The sequence below is a fragment of the Culex pipiens genome, chromosome 2 (genome assembly GCF_016801865.2).
Source record: "Culex pipiens pallens isolate TS chromosome 2, TS_CPP_V2, whole genome shotgun sequence".
Classification (NCBI taxonomy): Eukaryota; Metazoa; Arthropoda; class Insecta; order Diptera; family Culicidae; genus Culex; species Culex pipiens.
The window spans coordinates 40826194-40850596 of NC_068938.1; the positions used below are offsets into that span (position 1 = coordinate 40826194).

Genomic DNA, 24403 nt, shown 5'->3' on the forward strand with positions numbered 1-24403 from the left:
AGTTTGTCCAGAGGGCGTACGGGATCTTTCTAAATTGTAGTCTTGTAAGATCAATACTCAAGTGAAGTATTTTGACAACAACTACTACTACTACTTAACTACTGTAAGCCTTTACTTTCCAAAAACAGTTGTGAAGTTAATATACTTTGAAAGAATCAAATTAATCAGCAATTTATTCACATTCTAGTACCACCAGGTGCTAACTACCCGAGCAGACGGAAATATCTTGGGAATAACATTTTTTGATATTTGAAAACACTAGACCAATAACATTTTATGTTATTTATAACAATATTTGTTATTCGTCGTTATGATTTTTTTTGTTATTGGATAGTTATTGTTATAACAGTCTAATAACATTTTAAGTAATTCTTTGAACAAATCTTTGTTATTATTTTTTGTTATATTAACAACTTATCCGATCATCCCAATAACAGTTGGTGGTATTCTTCCATAACAAAAACAGTTATTCCAAAGTTGTTTTGGCTTTCAACCAATATCAAACCAATAACAAATTTTGTTATGATAACATAAACTGTTAGTAAACCCTTATGCAAAAATTGATTTTTTAAGAAGATTTCATAACATTTTCTGTTATTTTAACAGTATTTGTTATTGAAATTGCATGAATTTAGTTATTACCGTCTGTTCGGGTTCTAGAACTAGCCCTATCTGGTTTTTCGGCTTTGCTTTTCAAAATATTTTTTCATTCGTTCATTCGGGTTATGCCTCTGATATATCACTGCTTCTTTTTAGTAAAGATACACCAAATTAAATATATAGACATTTTAAGGTGAAACGAGAAGGCACCGCCATCTTGAAACCACGACTAAAGTTTTTGAAAGCAGTTTCAAGGAAAATGCCGTAACTTAATCAAGGTGTGACGACAAATAAGACGAAAACACTTTAAAAGACTCAAGAATATATGAATTAGCTTTGTTTTGATAATTGTGATTAATTTTTAAAATAATGATTTTCACTAATACAATTAATGTTTACTATGTATAAACTGCAAGTAAACATCAATTTGAGAACACCATGCATGTAGAATCTAGAATTGCGCAACATGGAACCTCGACAACCAGTTCAGTTCACTGCCATTGACGCATTGCAACCTCTCCCGAAACTTTGCTCGTTTATATTCGCCAAATCTTCAACCATTTTCAGAACAGAGGCCACAGCAGATGTCAATGGCGGCCGCTATTTGCAATCATTTGCGACTATTTCTCAGCACGTTTTCCCCCGCATGTGTCCTACACGTGTGTTATACGATTGCAGCAGCAGGTAGCCCACCATCAGATGGCTTCCCCGATCCAAAAGTGCTAGGATGTTGTGGGCAAACATATAAACACTAACTCGAACCGCATCCTCTACATATGGAGGAATGTACCACGTGGTGTGCATCCATGCCACCGGTTATGGTGCACACACAATTTAGTTGGTAGAAACTTACCGACCACCTCCATTTCGCCGGACACGACCATCGTGTGGAAGGAGGGCGAATCTGCAGACACTTCGCAGCTGTACTTGCCGGACATCGTTGGCTCCACTGCGGTCAGCGTCAAGTGGCTTCCGTTGGACTTGGAGCGCTGGAAATATGAGCAAAAGTAAGAGGTATAGTAGACCAGTTCAGCTATTGTGAGGGGCAAAAAAAGCTTCGAGTTAAACTGTGGCGTTGGTTTTCTGGTCAGAGCGGTATCCTATTGACTCTCGACTCGGCGAACGACGGATGTTCATAAAGGTCTAGTTGAGTGGGGTGTCACAAAGCCAACATTTGTCCAGCAAAAGCGGGTTGTTGCCTTTCGCGGTAAAACCATATAGATTCGCTATCGTCGTACCGAAGTGAGCACCCTCTCCGATGAGAGACCTCGTATGCAGCAGGGGACGCAGTATTTCCCGGCGACACAATGTCAACAACGACGATGACATTGATGATGTCATTCGGGTTTGGTGAGACTTGGTTTGACCATTGGCGTGGATTTAGTTTAGTATAGAAAAAAAGATTAAAGTATTAGAATAGAACTTTCGAAACTTTTAGAGGCCTAGTGGCAGGTGTAAAATATAAATTTGGGTAGCTTGTCTTTTAAAAGTGACATATTCCAACATGTTTAAACAATTTTCTAGAATAGAATTAATTTGTTGAATGACGAAGTGAACCAAACGGTAACCTTTGGGGTTTTGGTTTTATTTTGGCCGCCTTTCATATTTTACTAAAAATGCTGTATCTTGGCACTGGAGGAAAGACATCTATTTTTTAATGCGGAATTTTAGCAGAAAATTTACTACAAGATTTTGCTACTATTTTTTTACAACCATTTTTTTTAGCTGATTTAAAAATCTTTTGAATTTTGTTTAAAATTGACGATTCCTTATAACAATATAAATACAGAAAATTATTGAATGGATCGCGAGGTAAGATTTAACGTGGCAAATGGAGTTATTAAAACTAACTATTGAATATTGGATACTTTCTTTGAAAATAGAAGCCTAAGGTGTCCTGACATTCTGATATACCGTCAACTGGGGCCCCTATTCAGACTGTAGTCCCGATTCACCCTTGATGACGGTACAGCCAAAGAGTATTTATTTAATTTATTCCCTTCTCTCTGGTACAGCGATTCTACGTCAAACTGGCAGGATCCAGATCAAAAGTGTTTTGAATTAGTATGAGAGTTATTTGGCCAACATAATTTTATCCATATTTTTTTGTTTGGAATTACGTGGTCTTTCCCAAAATATTAGTGGCAAAATAATGATTTTTTTTTAATTTTCTCAAAAAAATAACACATTTCATAAAATTTTATCTCCGGAACGGCTGAACCAATTTTAGCTCGCCATGTTTTAAAACACAGGTGTTTAGTTGGGATTTTAATGAACAATAATTAGACAAGAAAAAATAGCTGAATATATTTATAATTTAAATGAAAAATTTGTTTGATAATTTGACGTTCTTGGGACCAAAGAGCTCACAGCTCAAAATATTCTATGTCTATGCTTTTTCACGATATTTTACGAAATATATCCAAAAATATTGAATATACTTGAAAAGTTCAAGAATCATATGAATTTTTGAAAAAAAAATCGGATTTTGGTGTAGCAATCGAATTTCATTGAAATGTATTCCTAGAATTTCTGGATATGCATGGTACTTTATGTTCAATTAATGTATCGCATTTCGAAAGAAAAAAAATCATGTCTCAGAAAGATTTTTGTGTGCTTCTTTTTCTAATTTTCATAAAATCACTACTTTTAAGAAAACCCGAGCTACTCAAAGTCATCCGCCATTAAAAATCTCCAAAATAAACTCTTGTTATATAAACGATGCTTATTAAAGTTTTTTGAGTTGCTGTTCATAGCTTGCCACTTTTCATTAAAATCGATGAGGACATTGCTTCTAAAGATACAGAGTCTCACAAAAAATCACTTTGTTAGCAACTATATGTTAAATATAAGATTTGATTTTTTAAATAAATTGAAATCTAAATTAAATCTATTGTCTTTTTGTAGTCATATGTTATGATCATTACAAGTTTTATTTTAAGCTTCAAAATTTCCCGAAAAAATCAGCGGGCAAGGAAAATAATTATTGACTTCATTCTAAATTTTAATTGATTTTTTTTTGTAAAATCGATTCAAAATACATTGCATAATGCTAATTTGGGTATTTTGTAACAATTATTTTATTTTTACATATTTTAAATTTTGTGACCACAGACAAAACATTTTTAGTAAAAATACATATTTTCGTACATTAAATGCCATTTTGAAATTTTTTGGCAGCTGTTGGGTAAATCCCATTTTGTGTTACTCTTCATCTAAAATTTTTGGAAATTAAGCATACATTTGAAATTGTATCAGCTATTTTTTAAATGATAAAAATACTGTGAGGTATTTGTGATTTTTACTTTTGCTGTTGGACTTTTTTTTTCATTTTTTTAAGATTCATTCATACTTTGATACAAAGAATTGAGTAAACTGACCATTGCTACCATTGCTCAGATCTTGAAGTTATATGACTTATGCTCGTTCATCTTTATCCAAACTTGCTAAAATAGAGCTTTCTTTTTACAATGACTTTTTCAAGAATGCATGAAAAAAATGTCATATTAAATTACGATGTAAACATAACCGAATCCAACACCCAAAATTCAGAGTCGAGATAATCGTTCACTCAAAATTTATTGAGGGCTCAGTGCCAAAATCGATAGAATAATGGTACCAACTCACACCATCATAACAAATGAGTTCATTCGTTAGTTGAATCAATAAATCTCCAACAAGTGTCATACATCGACTTCTGACTTCTCCTAGGTCACCAAGCTGTGGTGGCCGAGGCAGCTAAGTCATTGGATTGGTTTGTCAAAGGTCTCTGGTTCGATTCCCGTTGTCGACACTTTTGGTTTTTTGTTTGACGGATGAACTTTTTTTGCAAATGAATCTCGAGAGAATAGTTCTATCGCCCATCTCGAGCTGTGTTCTCTGCGTCCGTGAATGATACCACTATTCTCTCGACTCGAGACCATCATTCTCTCGAACTAGCGCTGCCAGTTTTGGGTGAAAATATGAGCTTGATTGATTGCGACAGGACCTGGCGCTTTGACTTTTAAGTTTAAATGGGATTTATTGGTGTGTTTTGGTTTTTGCCAGTTTCGAGCCCCTTAACGATTTTTGAATATTTCAAAAACCTTACGAGCTCATATTGTTACATCCTAATCGTTATCCAATTAAAGGCTTTTGCCGAAAATCTAAACTGTGGGTACGCTATTGCACAGGATGAAACTGGATGTTTACCGTGAGTGAGTTAGCCACGAAAAACAACCAATGTATGGTGCACTTGCAGTTCACTGTGGTGGCGACTCTTAATGGGTTTGTGCGCCAAATAACCTGGGTTCTCTTTGGGAAAAACCGAATGAAAAGGATAACGATTGGGAAGAAGTCAGTTTGCGACTGAAGGCTGTGTTGGAGTAGGGATGGTATTTTTATCGAAGATTTCTTTTTATTTTTTTTGGGGTGTGATACATATTCAAGAGTGTTTTATTATTGCTTTTTGTAAGACATTTTTGAGTAAACTTGGTAATTTCGATAGTTGAGTAGGGTAGGATTTTTGAGATTTCAATTTTACCTCATCAAAATCATTCATAAGAGCGATGTATGAAAACATTTTACTCACAAAAGTGTTTACACAGAGTAGACTCTACACAGAGTAAGTTCTGTCCTGAACAGCACAGAGTCCTTTTTAAATTAGTTTTGCGCCATGTACGGTGTGGCAAGGGACAGAGGGTCAACGAGATCGGCTTTATGTTGGCTTTCATAGTTATAAAAGCCTGCCAAGTGGAGGCTGGTCAAGAGCTGGGTGTCAGTTTTGTGAACTTTTTTTTTGCTCCGACACAAACAGCACACACACACACAACTTCAGTGCAGTCATGTTTGTGTATGAAAAGTGACCACCATGGTTCCGACCGGCTGTTCAAGGCTGTAAACGGTCGTTTGGGAAACCTCGTCTAGCAATTTATACGAACTTTTTTTTTGTCTCTCTCGTAAGGACATCAACGACGATGTGGCCCCGGTGTCAACGGTGGACGACCATATGTTGTGCATATTTTGTCGTGATGAAATTCTAAAACTGCATGTTACAGAAGGTCAACCGGGTAGAATGTACCTGTTGGACGGGTTGAGTACGATGGTGCAGGATTCGGGATTTCATAAGGCTTTTTACAACGTATGCAGAGTAGATTGATTTTAAACAAAGTGGAATTTTTGAGCATAAGTGCCCTTTTGAGTTGATAACTGAATCAGGAATATTGAAAATCTATTAAAATAATGCCTTATCATTCCCGAAGAAATCCGGCATACCGAGGCACGATGAGATATCATCTTTATTACAGCGAGAAATTGAAAATGAAGAAGCTCTTTCGTCATACAAGAAAATAAAAAAGCCGAAGTTTTTCACGCTCTTACCTCGACGGTGATGCCGAGCACCGGGAACGCCTTCATCGAGGGGTTCTCCTTGGGTGTGTAGCGGAAGAACTCTCGCTTGCCCTTGTACCACTTGACGGTGTACAGGACGGCGCCCTCCATGTCGTAATGGCAGATCAAATTTGCACTATCACCACGTCGGATGGCTGCCGGCACGTTCACGCGGACGTCCTTCACGGTGCTGACGAAATCTGCGAAGTAAGAAGAAACGAAACGGAACCGGAAGAATGGTTTTGAAATTGAGTGGCAATATAGATTTTGCAGAAATTAGTGAGGATTGGTTTCGGTGTTGTTGGAAATCGATATTCATTTCACTGGATTACAAATAGGTGTTTAAAGTCTTTTTAAATCAGATGCCATTGAAGCAGAATAAATTTTAATCTGATGATACTATTCGATTGTTTTTCAACCAAATTCGAAATGCTTTATAACCAGTTTCTCATAAGGTATTTCGGTTGTAAATTTATCTTTGGAAAGCGGTCCCTTCCCGAGCAGAGGTAAATAACACGGGAATACCAAATTTTGGTATTACTTGGGCAAATAACAGCGACCAAAATGTGCCCTTGGTTGCCCAGTAATAGATGGTAAAATACCATGAAATCATACCAAAATCTTGTATGTGTAAGGGCACAACAATACCAAACCATGTTATTCCAAGGGTAAAATAATACCTCAAAATAAAACCATTTCAATACCAAGTTGAGGTCTTCTGGATTTTTGAACATTGCTTGAATACCAAAACTTGGTATTGCCATGGTTTTATTTTTAGGTATTCCCGCGCCCTTGGAAAATCATATTTTGGTATTCCTGTGGTCTTTCACATACATGATTTTGGTATGATTTCATGGTATTTTACCATCTATTACTGGGCAACCAAGAGCACATTATGGTCGCTGGTATTTGAACAAGTAATACCAAAATTTGGTATTTTCATACCATTTTTAGTGCAGCAGTTGCAGTTAGTGAAAAAACGGAAATTATTCATATGCAACAGCCAAATCTACTCACCTGATGATTCCATGTTGTTATTAGTGATATTCTTCACCACACCGAATGCATTTGTCATTGATGAACGGCCTGTGCTTGAAGTTCTTGAAGCTTCTGAAAAATAACAAGATTGAAAAATAAGTATTATTAAAATGAAACTGAATTGAAATTCACCAAAATTCATTAATCTGTCGATTGACTCGTTTTTCAAAGTATTTGGTTATCCCGACTTAGAGATATTTCAACGTTTTTGAAAAAAATATTAGTGGGTACATCACACTATTTTTTAAAATCATCTTTAACATTTTTGGGTTTCAAGTCATTTTAGCGCAAAATTAATTAACTCGTAAATTTTATTTAACAAATTTCCCATAGTTTCAGAGAAAATTTATGAAACCTTTCAATATTCAAATAATACCAAAATGTGCCATCCTGACTTAGAAAATTTTCCACAATTTCAAGTCATTTCTGTAGGGGGTATATCAAAAATGTTTAAAATCAAGTTTGAAATTTCCGGTTTTGAATGAAAGCATTCGCTTTGAGACATCATTTTAGCGCAAAATTAATTATTTTGTCAAAATTGGTCAAAATTTTCCCATAGTTTCAGAGGAATTTGATAAAACACTTAAATACCAAAATAATACCAAAATGTGCCATCCTGACTTAGAAAATTTTTCACAATTTCAAGTCATTTCTATAGGGGGTATATCAAAAATGTTTAAAATCAAGTTTGAAATTTCCGGTTTTGAATGAAAGCATTCGCTTTGAGACATCATTTAAGCGCAAAATTAATTATTTTGTCAAAATTGGTCAAAATTTTTCCATAGTTTCAGAGGAATTTGATAAAACACTTTAATACCAAAATAATACCAAAATGTGCCATCCTGACTTAGAAAATTTTCCACAATTTCAAGTCATTTCTGTAGGGGGTATATCAAAAATGTTTAAAATCAAGTTTGAAATTTTCGGTTTTGAATGAAAGCATTCACTTTGAGACATCATTTTAGCGCAAAATTAATTATTTTGTCAAAATTGGTCAAAATTTTCCCATAGTTTCAGAGGAATTTGATAAAACACTTAAATACCAAAATAATACCAAAATGTGCCATCCTGACTTAGAAAATTTTCCACAATTTCAAGTCATTTCTATAGGGGGTATATCGAAAATGTTTAAAATCAAGTTTGAAATTTCCGGTTTTGAATGAAAGCATTCGCTTTGAGACATGATTTTAGTGCAAAATTAATTATTTTGTCAAAATTGGTCAAAATTTTCCCATAGTTGCAGAGGAATTTGATAAAATACTGTAATACCAAAAGAATACCAAAATGTGGTGTGCGATCATTGACAAATTCTGCAATTTTGCAATATCAAAACAATACCTTAAATTGGTATGATACCTCATTTTGCTCTTGCATAATCCTTAAGACAAATTTTAAAGGGTCCAGGAATACCAAAATTTGGTATTGATACCAGAGAAAGGTATTATTACGCATTTCCCTTGTTATTTACCCATGCTCGGGTTGCCTTCCTCAAGTTTGCGTCTCTGGTCTGAAACATTATAAACTAGGAGTAGCTATTGCTTCTTTGTTGAGCTACAGGATATTATAGAATCAAAACAAACTATTACATTTATGGTGGGCTTTTTTTTATGAATAATTCGTGTTATACAATTTCAAAAGAAGTAATTCCTTCCTACTAATTAGTGTTTACCCTGACCGAATTGGACGTAAATTAAATTAGTATTCTTAAATATCTCAACTCTTTATTTTTTTAATGGTTTTTTTTCAATTATCCAAAAATATCAGTAATGATTTTTTTTTCAAATTGAAAGTTTGCTGACCAGGAGTCAGTATACAATGAAAATGTGTACAAAAATTCTAAGATGAACTGTTTCAATCGACTAAACTCTTCAGAATTCCAGCTGACTAGTTGGCTATGCAAATTCGACTCATATCAAAGTTGCATTTTTCCTGCCAAACGAGCTTGTTTAGCCAGTACCCATAAAGTGCAACGAGTCGAAGCCAAAGTTTCGTGCATCGATCATCGGTCGTGATGTCGATGCTCGTTTGATGTCGAAACATCATGCTTTTGTGCTCGGTGATGTGGCAAAGTTTTTCGCAGTTTTAGTAAGCTTCGTCTGAGCTGCCATGCGAACAATATCTTTCGATGAACTTGTTCTCTTGGCTTTGTGGGGGTATGTTGATTTGCAGGGGGAATTTGCCTTTATCTGTTAGAACACAGTAAAAGATGGTAAACCAAATTTACAAAGTTTTTGTATTGCATTTGTTGAAAAGGATAAATTTGAATAGTTAACATGGCTAATATTAAAAATCGTATCCAAAAATATTATTCACAGTTTTTTATGAGTAGCATTGAATGAACAATCGATCAAAATATCTCATAACTTGCATGAAAATTCTTCTGAAAAGCTCGACCAGATATTGCCTTGTGCAAGTGCCACAGTGCAACAGTGGTTGGCTGGAGCCAAGAAGACGTGCTCTGTAAGTACCGTCGAGAAAGCGAACATTCAAAACGCATTCATTCGTATGATTGCACACGGGTGATATCGATTCGAGCTCATAGAGAAGCAATTTTCCACCTGGGATGAGCTTGAACAGTGTTTATCGACTTGGATGGTTACCGCTATGGAAATTTTTTGTCTTTTGAGAAAAAAAAACACTCAACAATATATTTATTTAGGTACAAAAAAAACTATACCTTTCAAGTAAGCCTTCATCAAATCAATATAAATCGAACAAAATAAATTAATCTCTACCGAAAGATCCTAATTGTGTTTACTCGTAATCAGACACTGCCATCCTCAAAGCAGTTGATTGCAAAATGCCTTCCGGAGAGCAATCCTTGACCCAAAGACCACCTAGTGCGATAATGTTGACCTGTGTGGAGTCTGCAACACCTTTTAATTGCACGTCAGGTGATGCATCCCCATTGCCTGGTTTGTGCCGAAAATGGGCGCAATGCGACTTTGTACGGTGCTCCTGGTGGGGGCTTAAGTAATGTTGCTTTCCGTATTTGCGAATGCAATAAATTGTGCACGTGGAGAGTCAGAGGCCAGAGGGGTTTGCAATTACCCCTGACGCCGTGGTCACGTCGGGAAGTGCTTTAAGCCCCGTTTCGGAGAACGGGTGGTTTTATGTCGTGTGAAAGGTCACGACGGAGTGTTTTTGCTGAGTGTGAGTAATTAAATTTGACTTGGTGTAATTTTAATGGAAGTTTGGGGCTGTTGAAGGGTAGAGGATGTTTTGTGAAAATAACGCAAAATAATATCGAAAAATTGACACACTAGATTCTGAGCTAATTTTATTTAGTAAAATTTAGTGAAATTTCCTTACTGAATTATGATACTGAATTTTGTAATGAGAGTTTCTTGTGTAACTTAATATTAATCCTTACAAATCTAGCTACAAAAAGATAGAGGTCTCAGGATAAATATGAATTTAAAATTCTAGGCTTAGTATACAGAATTTGCTGTGCGTTATAAAAAATTAAAAATGGGGTCAACGGGGAGGGGGAGGGTGGTCCTGTTATTCTCGAGCGACAAATTGGCCTACTTTTTTTTACCAAAACTAACAGGAAGGCAAATTTAAAAATTGTAATCAATGTTTTTGTTTCCTTCCTTTAAAATTTTCACAAGAAATTGAAGATAGACATTTTATTTAAAATCATGTTCAATTGATTGCAAACTATTATGAAATAAGCATAACGTTTATTTTTCCATTCGAAATCATATCATAGACTAGAAATTTTAGGCAACATTTATTTTTCCAAAATTTTCAGATATTTTGGAAATGATCATGTAATCATGTTTACCCGAGCATGGGTAAATAACAAGGGAAATGCGTAATAATACCTTTCTCTGGTATCAATACCAAATTTTGGTATTCCTGGACCCTTTAAAATTTGTCTTAAGGATTATGCAAGAGCAAAATGTGGTATCATACCAATTTAAGGTATTGTTTTGATATTGCAAAATTGCAGAGTTTGTCAATGATCGAACACCACATTTTGGTATTCTTTTGGTATTACAGTGTTTTATCAAATTCCTCTGAAACTATGGGAAAATTTTGACCAATTTTGACAAAAAAAATAATTTTGCGCTAAAATCATGTCTCAAAGCGAATGCTTTCATTCAAAACCGGAAATTTCAAACTTGATTTTAAACATTTTTGATATACCCCCCTTAGAAATGACTTGAAATTGTGGAAAATTTTCTAAGTCAGGATGGCACATTTTGGTATTATTTTGGTATTTAAGTGTTTTATCAAATTCCTCTGAAACTATGGGAAAATGTTGACCAATTTTGGCAAAATAATTAATTTTGTGCTAAAATGATGTCTCAAAGCGAATGCTTTCATTCAAAACCGGAAATTTCAAACTTGATTTTAAACATTTTTGATATACCCCCTACAGAAATGACTTGAAATTGTGGAAAATTTTCTAAGTCAGGATGGCACATTTTGGTATTATTTTGGTATTTAAGTGTTTTATCAAATTCCTCTGAAACTATGGGAAAATTTTGACCAATTTTGACAAAATAATTAATTTTGCGCTAAAATCATGTCTCAAAGCGAATGCTTTCATTCAAAACCGGAAATTTCAAACTTTATTTTAAACATTTTTGATATACCCCCCTTAGAAATGACTTGAAATTGTTGAAAATTTTCTAAGTCAGGATGGCACATTTTGGTATTATTTTGGTATTTAAGTGTTTTATCAAATTCCTCTGAAACTATGGGAAAATTTTGACCAATTTTGGCAAAATTATTAATTTTGCGCTAAAATGATGTCTCAAAGCGAATGCTTTCATTCAAAACCGGAAATTTCAAACTTGATTTTAAACATTTTTGATATACCCCCCTTAGAAATGACTTGAAATTGTGGAGAATTTTCTAAGTCAGGATGGCACATTTTGGTATTATTTGAATATTGAAAGGTTTCATCAATTTTCTATGAAACTATGGGAAATTTGTTAAAAAAAATTTACGAGTTAATTAATTTTGCGCTAAAATGACTTGAAACCCAAAAATGTTAAAGATGATTTTAAAAATTAGTGTGATATACCCACTAATATTTTTTTTCAAAAACGTTGAAATATCTCTAAGTCGGGATAACCAAATACTTTGAAAAACGAGTCAATCGACAGATTAATGAATTTTGGTGAATTTCAATTCAGTTTCATTTTAATAATACTTATTTTTCAATCTTGTCATTTTTCAGAAGCTTCAAGAACTTCAAGCACAGGCCGTTCATCAGTGACAAATGCATTCGGTGTGGTGAAGAATATCACTAATAACAACATGGAATCATCAGGTGAGTAGATTTGGCTGTTGCATATGAATAATTTCCGTTTTTTCACTAACTGCAACTGCTGCACTAAAAATGGTATGAAAATACCAAATTTTGGTATTACTTGTTCAAATACCAGCGACCATAATGTGCTCTTGGTTGCCCAGTAATAGATGGTAAAATACCATGAAATCATACCAAAATCATATATGTGAAAGACCACAGAAATTCCAAAATATGATTTTCCAAGGGCGCGGGAATACCTAAAAATAAAACCATGGCAATACCAAGTTTTGGTATTCAACCAATGTTCAAAAATCCAGAAGACCTCAACTTGGTATTGAAATGGTTTTATTTTGAGGTATTATTTTACCCTTGGAATAACATGGTTTGGTATTGTTGTGCCCTTCCACATACAAGATTTTGGTATGATTTCATGGTATTTTACCATCTATTACTGGGCAACCAAGGGCACATTTTGGTCGCTGTTATTTGCTCAAGTAATACCAAAATTTGGTATTCCCGTGTTATTTACCCCTGCTCGGGTTCAAAGCTTCGTTTCTCAAAGAAAAGTGTCTATGCAAGCCATGAGAAAGTTAAATTATTGACAACCAGAATAGATATTTAAAGCAAATAGAATCCAAGGGACCGCCGAGGAAGAGATTCTTCAAACAAGAGAAAATATCGACGAATAAAGGCAACCGAAGTATGCAGTTTGAAGGGACTGAGAAATTTATCGGTACATGGGGCAATATTGATATCGAGAAGATCGACAACCAAAGAGTCGACTGTATTTCGTTATCCCGACTTAAATAAATTTCAATGATTTTACAAACATAATTTGTTCATTTAAAAAAATCAACAATATTTTTTTTTGGTTTCAAGTCATTTACCTAGACCTTGAATTGGTCAACATTTGCCCATAGTTTCAGAGGAATTTAATAAAACATTGTAATACCAGAATAATACTTAAATGTGGTATCCTGACTTTGATAATTTTCACATTTGCAAATCAATTCCCTTAGGGGGTATATCAATAATTTAAAAAATCAAGTTTTTAAATTTTCGGTTTCCAATGTAAGCTTTCACTTTGAGACTTCAATTTAGCACAAAATTAATTACCTTGTCAAAATTGGTAAAATATTGCACATAGTTTCAGATGAATTTGATAAAACAATGTAGTACAAAAAAATATACCAAAATGTGGTATCCGACCATTGACAAATTTTGTAATATTGCAGTATCAAAACAATACCTTAAATTGGTATGATACCACATTTTTCTCTTGCATAATCCTGAAGACAAATTTTTAAATACCAAATAATGCCAAAGTTTGGGTTTCACAACCAGAGAAAGGTATTATTACTCATTTCCCTTGTTATTTACCCATGCTCGGATTGTAGGTGCACCTTTTTGTGTACCGTCATCAGGAGTGACATTGGGTCTTGGGGGTGAGATAAATTTCAGCATGTTTGTATGATCCAAGCTCACCCCAGACCCAATGTCACCCCTGATGATGGCAAGAGTTATTCCTGAAATTACTCGTCATAAATGCGGCTTTGTTTATATTTAATACTGAATACAAACACTTACTGAGAAAAAAATTTTGAATTGAACACTCCAACGATATTTTCTCGCGATTCTCTCTATTCGAATAAAAAAACCCGTATCCGTTTAGAACTCAGCGTTCCGTCAAAAAGCCCGTCCCGAAAAAATAAAATCCATACCCGCATCCATTCAAAATTGAATAGAAGGCACTTATTTTGGGTCAACTCAAAACGCCGCACTTCCTGCGAGTCCCCTCCCTCCTGGGGGTGTGTGCGGAAAAAGCAGCTTCTGCTGCTGCGGGAAATCCACCACGAACTGGGCCAGCAGCCCGCGGGACGTCGACGTCGTCGTCGCTGGAAAATTTCATCACTTTCTTTTGCGTGTGGTTTTGACAGATTTCATCGACATTTGGGGTGGGAAGTGGGGGAAAGAAAGAGAGAGGGGGAATTCAGCAAACGAAAGGCGATTTGTGCGCTTTCGAAGTGTGATTCGATTTGAAACGAGGAACGATTAATTGCGTTATTGTCAAGCAATTTAAGGAACACTCGGGTGATCGATTGGGTATGAAGTATGATGTGGTCGAGAATATTGAAGAATTTAAATTTTTTGAAGCTGCCTTTTTTTTACTTTTTTTTATTAGAAAAGAGAAAAAATATGAAATATGAGAAATGCAGACGGATTAATTTTGCTTACAGATTCTATATATAAGATTTTTGTGCTACATTTATGTTATTTGCAAATTATAGCATTATATTATTTAAAAAATGCGCTTCGATGACATTCACAAAAGATTTTTTTTAAATTTTACCTCTTTTCTGGTGTAATGTCACTTTTTCAGTCAAAAAGAGGTAAAATTATATCATAAAAGAGGTAATATTCAACCATCCAAAATTACAGCTTCCAAATTTACATTATTTTTTACTGTGTATTTTAAAATATATTTTGTGCTGAATTATCAGAGATATTAACATAACTTTCAAACGAATTATTGCTGTTTAAATATTTGAAATAAAAACAAAAAAAAAAGTTTGCTTTGTATAGCTGCCGGAGCCACGTAGCCTTGTGGTAACACAACTGGCGATCGTTTCCCTTCTGGATTCGATTGCTTAGTAAAGGGAAGGTAGTGTATCATCACAAACTGGACCTTATCAAGACACCTTAGGAAATGTTAAGGTTAACCTTAACATGTTAACATTACCGTAATCTGGGGCGAATCGGGACTTCAGTCTGAATAGGGACAGCAGTTTTTAGAGCACTTATGGGTCATTCCACCTGAAGTGTGCAAGAAAAAATGCAAATTTGAAAATTACCATCTCCGATTCTGCTCAAATTTGGCAGAGCTGATGAGACTATCAAAACATGCAAAAATCCCGAATTTCATCCAAATCGGACCACCCCCTCCATTTTTGTACCCTCCCAAAAAATCGACTTTTTGGCGATTTTTGAGCAAAACCACTATCTTCAAACGACGATTACTCAGGAACCACACATCTTAGAGGGTCGGTCTTAGACTCAATTTTGAAGGAAATTGGACGTAGAATCCATTTCTGTGATCAAAATTTAGATTAAAATATGTTTTCTACCTGTATTGCGCAATTGAAAACTTTAAATGGCCGTATCTCAAAACAGCCCTATTTATTTTTTGAATTTGACCTCGCCATGGTATTCCCCGTCCGATTTTACATAAGAATCACTTATCGACAAAAAGGAATATGTTTCGTTCCAGAGATATCGAATTTTAAAGTTTTGAGTATTTGAGATTACCTACATCTGCTACACTCGCCGCCTCTGCTAGATGCACTCGGGCGCGCTGATCAATAACTGTTACCTGCTTTTATTGAAATAAGATTTCATCCCAAATAATCATTAACAAAATAGGCAAATATTGAATGTACATCACTGTAGGAAACTGCTGTATAATCTTAAATTAAAAAAAAGTATACAGTGAATTTGTGTGCTAGCCCAATCGATAGCCCAATCGATAGCCCAAGAATGGAATTCCTGCAGAGCTAGCAGGAAATTGCAATTGATCTTGTAAGAAACACTTAAGAAAAAGTGTACGATACATTATAGTATTAAAAATTATGAATTAACATGATTAAAACTCTCGTGAAGCATGATTAAGCAAGAGGATTTCCGGAAAGTATAAAACTGAAAAATGTAAGTAAATCACAAAGATTAATCTGATTTATTAACTGATTAAGATTAAATTCAGTTGTGTTGATTTCGACACCGTCCGAACAATATTCTTTTTTTTGTTTGTCAATCATTTAGAAATCTTGAAAGACGATAAAGCTGCTGTCAATTATTCAGATGAAACTGGCTCACAATATAAAAATCGGTTTAATATGATCAACCTTTCAAACCGTAAGGCAGATTTTTTGAAGTTATTGCTGAATGGCAATATTTTGCTACCGCATAGAGTTATTTCATCTACCACAGCCAGCTCTACATTTGTTCTCACTTCAAATAAAAGAAATAATTTGATAAAACGGGAAGAAATGAGGAATTAGGAAAAATATAAAAATAATAGAAAAATGATATTTTTTTGAAAATTGTATTGTTAAAACTCTGTACCATTTGCAAATAAATATTCAAAGTTCAAATTTTACTTAATATGGTTCAATGACTCTGTGATCAGGAAAAACAGTGCATTGAAAATTACCCAATAAATATTCCTTAAACAAAAAATAGGTTGTTCAAGGTATTGATTATCTCAAAATCGTATAAAATTATAAAAATGATTCATCTTACAGAACACCAGGTAGTAATTATTCATCAGCGCGCCTGAGTGCTTCTAGCAGAGGCGGCGAGTGTAGCTAATCTCAAATACTCAAAACTTTAAAATTCGATATCTCTGGAACGAAACATATTCCTTTCTGTCGATAAGTGATTCTTATGTAAAATCGGACGGGGAATACGATGGTGAGGTCAAATTCAAAAAATAAATAGGGCTGTTTTGAGATACGGCCATTTAAAGTTTTTAATTGCGCAATACAGGTAGAAAACATATTTTAATCTAAATTTTGATCACAGACATGGATTCTACGTCCAATTTCCTTCAAAATTGAGTCTAAGACCGACCCTCTAAGATTTGTGGTTCCTGAGTTATCGCCGTTTCAAGATAGGGGTTTCGCTCAAAAATCGCCAAAAAGTCGATTTTTTGGGAGGGTACAAAAATGGAGGGGGTGGTCCGATTTGGATGAAATTCGGGATTTTTGCATGTTTTGATAGTCTTAACAGCTCTGCCAAATTTGAGCAGAATCGGAGATGGTAATTTTCAAGTGCTGTTCCGCTTCAGATGGAATGACCCTTATAGCTTTTAAATTTGGAAATGGATGTACACATTTTGTTGGTCTGAGTCTGTTCTAACCGAAACCAACCAGAAAAATCAAAATATTGTGCTCCAACATGGTTAAAACTGCTGTCCCAATTCGCCCCATGTGTCCCGATTGACCCCAGTTTACGGTAAGTTGATTAATAAGCTGTCACTGAATCCGCTTTGTAAATGCCGGCCCAGATACTCTTCACGGGTGTACCCCTCAGGAACAGGAAATGATTAATATTTTTTGTATAGCTATTTTTTGTTTTTCAATGCAAAGAGTCGTTTTATTTAGTTTTTTTTTGTTTGCATTTATGTATCTTCATACAACACATTTCATAATTTAGATTTTCGCATGTGAACTGAATTTTTAAAATTATATGTTTTTTTCTTGATCTTTCAGAATTATGTCCGAGCCGTGAAGTTAATAGAAAAAATTACCTAGCCTTGTGACATGTTGAAATATCAAACTGTTTTAATATTATGCAAATAAGAAACATGTTTAAACTAATTCGTGTTTTCGAATACAAATAGTTACGATATTTCCAAATGATAGAATTAAATTGTGTTACCATTTGTGTGTACTTTTTAATATTTTCATTATTTATAATTTGATTTATAGTTCAAATCACTTTAATTCTTTACATTTACTTATTATATTATGTGGCAGTGCGTGGCCGAATGGTTACGCTGTCCGCTTTGTAAGCGGATGATTCTGGGTTCGATTCCCATCTGCTGCAACCTTCCATCGGATGAGGAAGTAAAATGTCGGTTCCGGCCTTGGTTGTTAGGCCGTTAAGTCATTCCAGGTGTAGGAGTCGTCTCCATGCCATAAGTACAAACAACACACCAAACCAAACCTACTCCGGTGGAATCGCTGGCGGCGGTTGGACTCGCAATCCAAAGGTCGTAACACTGGGGTGGAAGGTTCCTTGGAGTAAAAAGAGGTTTGCGTGCTCTCCCCATTCAAGCCTTCGGACTCCTAGGTTCGAGCAGAAACTTGCAATAGAGACCACAAAAGACCCGGGGGTCGTTAATGTGGATGGTTTGATTTTGATTTTTGATTATTAATTAAATTTCTAAACTTATTTTTTTCCAGATTTCTGTTTTTTTGTTTTGGTTATTTTAAAGAAAGTGTTTACAATTCTCATATGTATAAGGCCGTTGCAAATATTTTTCTTAGTTTATTTCGCCGCTCCCCACCCTTAAAAATTGGCCTGAAAAATCAGGGGGCATTTTTTTAAACTTCAAAATTTTAATGAAAATAGAAGTCTTATCGAACGAAAAATTTTAAATGCATTTTCCTTTAACATCTATTTTGCATGTTTTGGATCGTTTTTTTAAATTGTATTTTTGTAAAATTTCAATCTACAGAAAAGCAAAGCGGTTTTTTTTCGGCGAAACATTTTTTACGACACTGAGATATTTTTAAAACTAATGATTGCAAAACAATTGGGCAGGTGTTTCATGCACTTTACACTTTTTTCATTCAGATGCTTAATACTATGGCTTGTAATTTCAGTTTTTGATCTAGTTACATAAAGTTTAAACAGTATTTGCAACGGTCTAATTATTTTATTAAAAAACTAACGAATCTGTAACATTATCTTCCCTTCCTGAAATTTCTGGAAAATTATCAAACATATTTTTGAATGGAAAACTCAGCACCCTACATAAAACCCCACTTTAATTGGGTTTAAGCGAAACATTAAATTTGTGATTTTCGAATCATGGATACAATTTGTCAATATTTAATGAAAGCTTCCGTTTCAAAGTACAAGTTTGTATCAATAATGTCCGCCCCTACCAAGCTTTCATCAATTACTGTTTATCTCTCTGAATATAATATTAAAATTCTTTGAAAGTCTGCTCAACAAAAAACCCCGGAGGATACCAATATTTATTAACCTTCCGAACCTCTTGCTCCACAGTAATAATGTGCGCTCCATCACAGTTTGTTCGACCCTCTTCCGTTATCCGTTTTACAATTTACGAGTTAGAAGAGAATGTGGGTGACTGTTGGGTTGGGTGGTTGGGTGTTGTTTCCCTTTTTCATCATGTTTTGTACCCTCCCCTGTCTCATTCCCCTTTGGAAAAGTACTTTGCTGCTTACCTATCACAGTGAAAAGCGTCAACACCAGAGCGGGTCGTAAATCCAACATGTTTGACAGCATCATTCTATTCTGTGCTTTTTTCTTTCACCCTCCGCTCAACACAACCTTGCAGCCTCAGTCGAATTTCCTTTTCTTTTCGCACACAACACAACAACAATAACAACAACGGGGCAGATTTTTCCCGGCGCGCTTTTTCCCGCACTTTTCTTCTCCCTTCCACCACTCTGAGTACTACCGCGAATGTAAATGAAAGATTACCCGAGGCACAATTCACGTAAACTTCTTTGAATTTTCCAGGACTCGCAAACACTCACACACCCGGACTCTTTCGCTTTTCACTCACTTTGGCACAATTTTACCCCTGTTGTTGTTGTTGGGGGGTGGTGGGCGATGGCTTGCAGGTCGCTACAAAACTTCATCGTCGTGCTCAAACAGAAGGTTTATTTATTTCCATTTCTTTCCATATCGAAAACAATCGCCTTTGGGGGATCCCCCCCTCGAACTTTCGCTACGCCAAACACATCAATTCACTTTATTTTCAGTTTTTTGTTGCTTCAGCCACAGCCGTTCTTCTTCATTCTTATCGTGGCGGCTGCTGTGGAGAAACGAGTCAGGACAAGTCAGAGCAAGTCAGGATGTTCGTACACCCGTTCACATCTATCGCAGCGCTGGCTGGGGGTTAGAACGACTCACTTTTATGACTTTGGGCACAGGTTATCGGTAATAGTTGATACGGTGGTGACTTAGGTTCGGTGACAGTGGTTCTCAATCGAAGATTTTTTATCTCTAATTTTGTGTTCAATAGTGTTAGATTTTGTATATAATATAGGCAAATTTGAAAAAAATGCAATATGTTTATCATATAATTTAAATAAATAACATTTTTCTATTGTTTTGAGTTATGTTATTATTTAAGCTGGACTTACAATCCAGAGGTTGTTGTTTCGAATCCCGCGGCGGGCGCTCTAAAATTCTAAGTGTAAATATGGGTATCCGGCGCCGTCGCTCCGTGCCGTACTCAAACCCTTAGGAGCCCAAGGCGGCGAAGTCCTTGTAGTTAAAAAGGAAGGCACTAGTTGTTGGTACAAGCAATGGTGGCCGACAGCTATAAAGTCAACTTCGTTTTATTATTTCAGTTATTCTATTATTTCATGGCTCTTTTAATATTTCTTGCCATCGTTCAAGCCAGAAAAAAACTGCCTTGAGTTTAAGGCAGATTTTTTTTAGAAAATATTGAAAGCAAACCAAGTTGAAATTTACCAAGTTAGGTTTTGGTTTTCTTATTTTTTATTTCATATTTACACTTTTTTTTTCATATTTACACTTAGAATTAAAGGGCGCCCGCCACGTGTTTCAAACCAGCAACCTCTGGATTGTGAATCCAGTGCGCAGTCCGATTGATCCACACGGGCGAGACCGATAGTTATGTGGACTCCATTACAAAATTTGTTAAAAAAAATACAAATTGCAAAAATAAAATTAGCTTTTGCATTAATCTTAGTTTAATTATTTATTAATTAGGCAAGGTTTTTAACTCGCTTTTAGAAGCAATTGAATAATAAATGCTGGAACTCATTTTTGAAGTTATTGTTCATTACATCGTTTTACGCAATTCAGATAAATGATTGAAAATATTTAATAAAAATAGCCTTGATTGCATTCTTACAATTTTTTTAATAATTTTCTGGAATTATCAAACAAAAAATTTTGAGAAACTGCTCAAAATATAATTTTGCCTTTTTTTAAATACTTAAATTTTATTTTTGATAAAAAACTATAAAAAACAGTCTAAAGATATTTTTGAATTATTTTTCTATAAAACATAAAACTTGTCTCTTAGAAACAGATCGTGCACTCCGTTTTCTGATTCAAACTAATTTTTATTAAGTAAAACATAACACTCAGAGATTATTTAAATATTTATAATTATCAACGTTTTCATGATTTTAGTTAAGGATGCACAGCAACCAAGGAAGTTGTTATCTTCTAATTAAAAAATTGTCAAACTAACAGATCCAATCCTACAACAATGTGATTGTAAAAATAGTCATATTTTGAGGTATATTATATTTTAAACAGTTAATTAAGGGACGCATTATAAAAATTAGCGATTTCGTTTTTTTAATGTATATTTCTGGAGCAACAATTAAAAGGGCGCATAACCCGAGCATGGGTAAATAACAAGGGAAATGCGTAATAATACCTTTCTCTGATAACAATACCAAATTTTGTTATTCCTGGACCCTTTTAAATTTGTCTTAAGGATTATGCAAGAGCAAGATGTGGTATCATACCAATTTAAGGTATTATTTTGATATTGCAAAATTGCAAAAATTGTCAATGGTCGAACACCACATTTTGGTATTCCTTTGGTATTACAGTATTTTATCAAATTCCTCTGAATCTATGGACAAATTTTGACCAATTTTGACAAAATAATTAATTTTGCGCTAAAATGATGTCTCAAAGCAAATGCCTTCATTGAAAATCGGGAATTTCAAACTAGATTTTAAACATTTTTGATATACCCCCTAAAGAAATGACTTGAAATGGTGGAAAGTTTTCTAAGTCAGGGTGCCACATTTTGGTATTATTTTGGTATTGAAAGGTTACATCAAATTCCTCTGAAACTATGGGAAATTTTTTTTATAAATTTTGCCGAGATAATTAATTTTGCGCTAAATTGACTTGAATCCCAAAAATGTTAAAGCTGATTTTCAAAATTATTTGATATACCCACTAAGATTATTATTTTTAAATCGTAGAAATTCATCTAAGTCGTGATAACCAAATACTTTGAAAAACGAGTTAATTGACAGATTATTGAATTTTGGTGAATTTCAATCCAGTTTCATTTTAATAACACTTATTTTTCAATCGTTCGTCAATGACAAATGCATTTGATGTGGTGAATATATTGATATTAAGAACAACATGGAATCATCAGGTGAGTAGATTTGGCTGTTGCATATGGATCATTTCCGTGTTTTCACTAACTGCAACTGCTGCACTAAAAATGGTATGAAAATACCAAATTTTGGTATTACTTGTTCAAATACCAGCGACCATAATGTGCTCTTGGTTGCCCAGTAATAGATGGTAAAGTTTCGGTATTCAACCAATGTTCAAAAATCCAGAAGATCTCAACCTGGTATTGAAATGGTTTTATTTTGAGGTATTATTTTACCCTTGGAATGACATGGTATGGTATTGTTGTGCCCTTCCACATACAAGACTTTGGTATGATTTTATGGTATTTTACCATCTATTACTGGGCAACCAAGGGCACATTTTGATCCCTGTTATCTGCCTAAGTAATACCAAAATTTGGTATTCTCGTGTTATTTACCCCTGCTCGGGAAGCATTTTGACAGCCAGAACTATTTTGCAAATTCCGAGCCAACATGGATGGCTAAGAATTTGCAAAATAGTTCTGGCTGACAAAATGCTAATGCGCCCTTTTCTCATGTTGCTCTAGATTTTTCATGTTGCAAAAAATCAGCCTTGCACTGTCACCCCGGTTTACGGTATTTTTAGCATGCTTTTGCACTTTTATGTTTGAATGTTATAACATTTGATGCCACTTATTCAAACAATGTGTTTTTAGCAAAAAAATCCACAATTCTCACTAAGCCTCCGATTAAGAACCACTGAACAACTGAACCTAACACCAGACGGATGCTGTCCACGGAACCTAGGCGGCATCATCGTTAGTAGATTTTTATGGCCCTCACACCCGTCCCCGTCACATCACCACTCCCTCGTTGAATTCTTTTCGATTTGACCAGAAACGTCTTTTTCCCGAATGATGGCCACCACCGTTCCTTCGTTCCTTCCGGTGTGATGTTTATTTATCGCCAAGTTTTGTTGCAAGCCGGCTGGCTTTATGACTTTGGTCGTCTCTTCCGGCTCAAATCAATTTTGGAATGTGTCGATTTCCATTTCTGGGGGCGGAATTTATTGCTTCGATGGTCGATTTTTCCTCCGATAGATTACTCCGAAAGGTGCTACGGGGACTCACAAATCGTGCCCGGAACTTATTGGGAAATATTACCCCATTTCACAGATACACACATTCGGAGGAGTTCTTCTTCTTTGGTCCGTTCGTGCAGGATATTCCAGTTGGGAAACTTTTCTCACACAACTTTCGCCTCGGACGTTGCGGTTTTCCTCCGGGAAATAGATAAGCACTTTGTATCATTCATCATTAGGTATCTGAGTGGTTCTTTTGTGGGTCCTTCCTCACTGTGCTCTCCGTACATAGAGACGTTCATACTGCATTGTCACACGGAATTCATCGTCGAAAATAGCAACCAGGTCACATGCACTGCACTTTACGATTCTAACATCCTTCTCTTCCAGTCCATTGAAATGGCTTTGATGTCACATAGTTGTCACTTTAGTTGGTATTTGACTCTCCAGAGGAATTCAGAGCAACAGTTCCATTCCCAAGGCAGAAGTTCAATAGAGTATCACTGACACAAAAAAGAAGCAACTAGAATACCACAAATTCCACACCGGAGTATCCTTGGTTTGCGACTGCCTTCTCGAAAGGATGCTGTCGAAGTGAGACTCCACCATCGACTGATACCAACTAGTTGGACCAACTCTGGAGCTCCGGTTAGATGAACACACTTCAGCGTTCGAGATGGTTCGTGTCACGTGGCAGCTATTCGGGTAGAGTTCGGCAAGCCCACTCGAGGCAACACGTGCTCGGTCGGGATGTTGTTTACACTGAAGATGGAGCTACAGGTGGCTCTGGTGCAGGTTTGTAGATGCTTGCGCACGTGGCACTCACCAGTTAAGATGAACTATGTTTTGGTTTCACGTACTTTTTGATGATATTTGTAGAAATGAGTGGCAGACAGAAGATTCATCATGGGTTAGTAATATTTTTTGTTATCTTTATTATTTTTGTTTAATCAATTCAATGTAAACGATTTCAAATATGTTATGGTATCGAGGTGGTCAAACCGATAGTTGTTAGGTTGTAAAGATTAACAGATCAAACAGGTTCAAAAAGAAAAACAAGTTAGATAGTAACATATCTGTTCCAAGATATCCGTACAGCAAGTCTCTTCGAACTCTCTGCCATCGAAACGTTCGCAATCCAAATTAATTCCAACACCAGTTCTAAATCGTTCTGTC

The 24403-nt window shown here is 35.2% G+C and overlaps 1 protein-coding gene across 7 annotated transcripts in view; it reads right to left on the bottom strand.

Moving 5' to 3' along the window:
• The window catches only part of LOC120420437 (uncharacterized), a 33018-nt gene extending 9184 nt beyond the window's left edge, over positions 1-23834 (bottom strand). Inside the window, exons 1-4 of one of the 7 annotated variants that reach the window (XM_039583489.2) lie at positions 23760-23834; positions 19255-19927; positions 5959-6167; positions 1454-1589 (exon numbers count right to left, since the gene is read on the bottom strand). In XM_039583489.2, coding sequence (XP_039439423.1) covers positions 1454-1589; positions 5959-6167; positions 19255-19318 — 409 coding nt within the window. In that variant the 5' untranslated portion in view covers positions 19319-19927; positions 23760-23834. Of the gene's footprint in view, positions 1-1453; positions 1590-5958; positions 6168-19254; positions 19928-22949 lie in introns of all 7 variants that reach the window. The other 6 variants (XM_039583483.2, XM_039583475.2, XM_039583470.2 and 3 more) reach the window with 6 other exon arrangements.
• Positions 23835-24403: the final 569 nt, after the last annotated feature.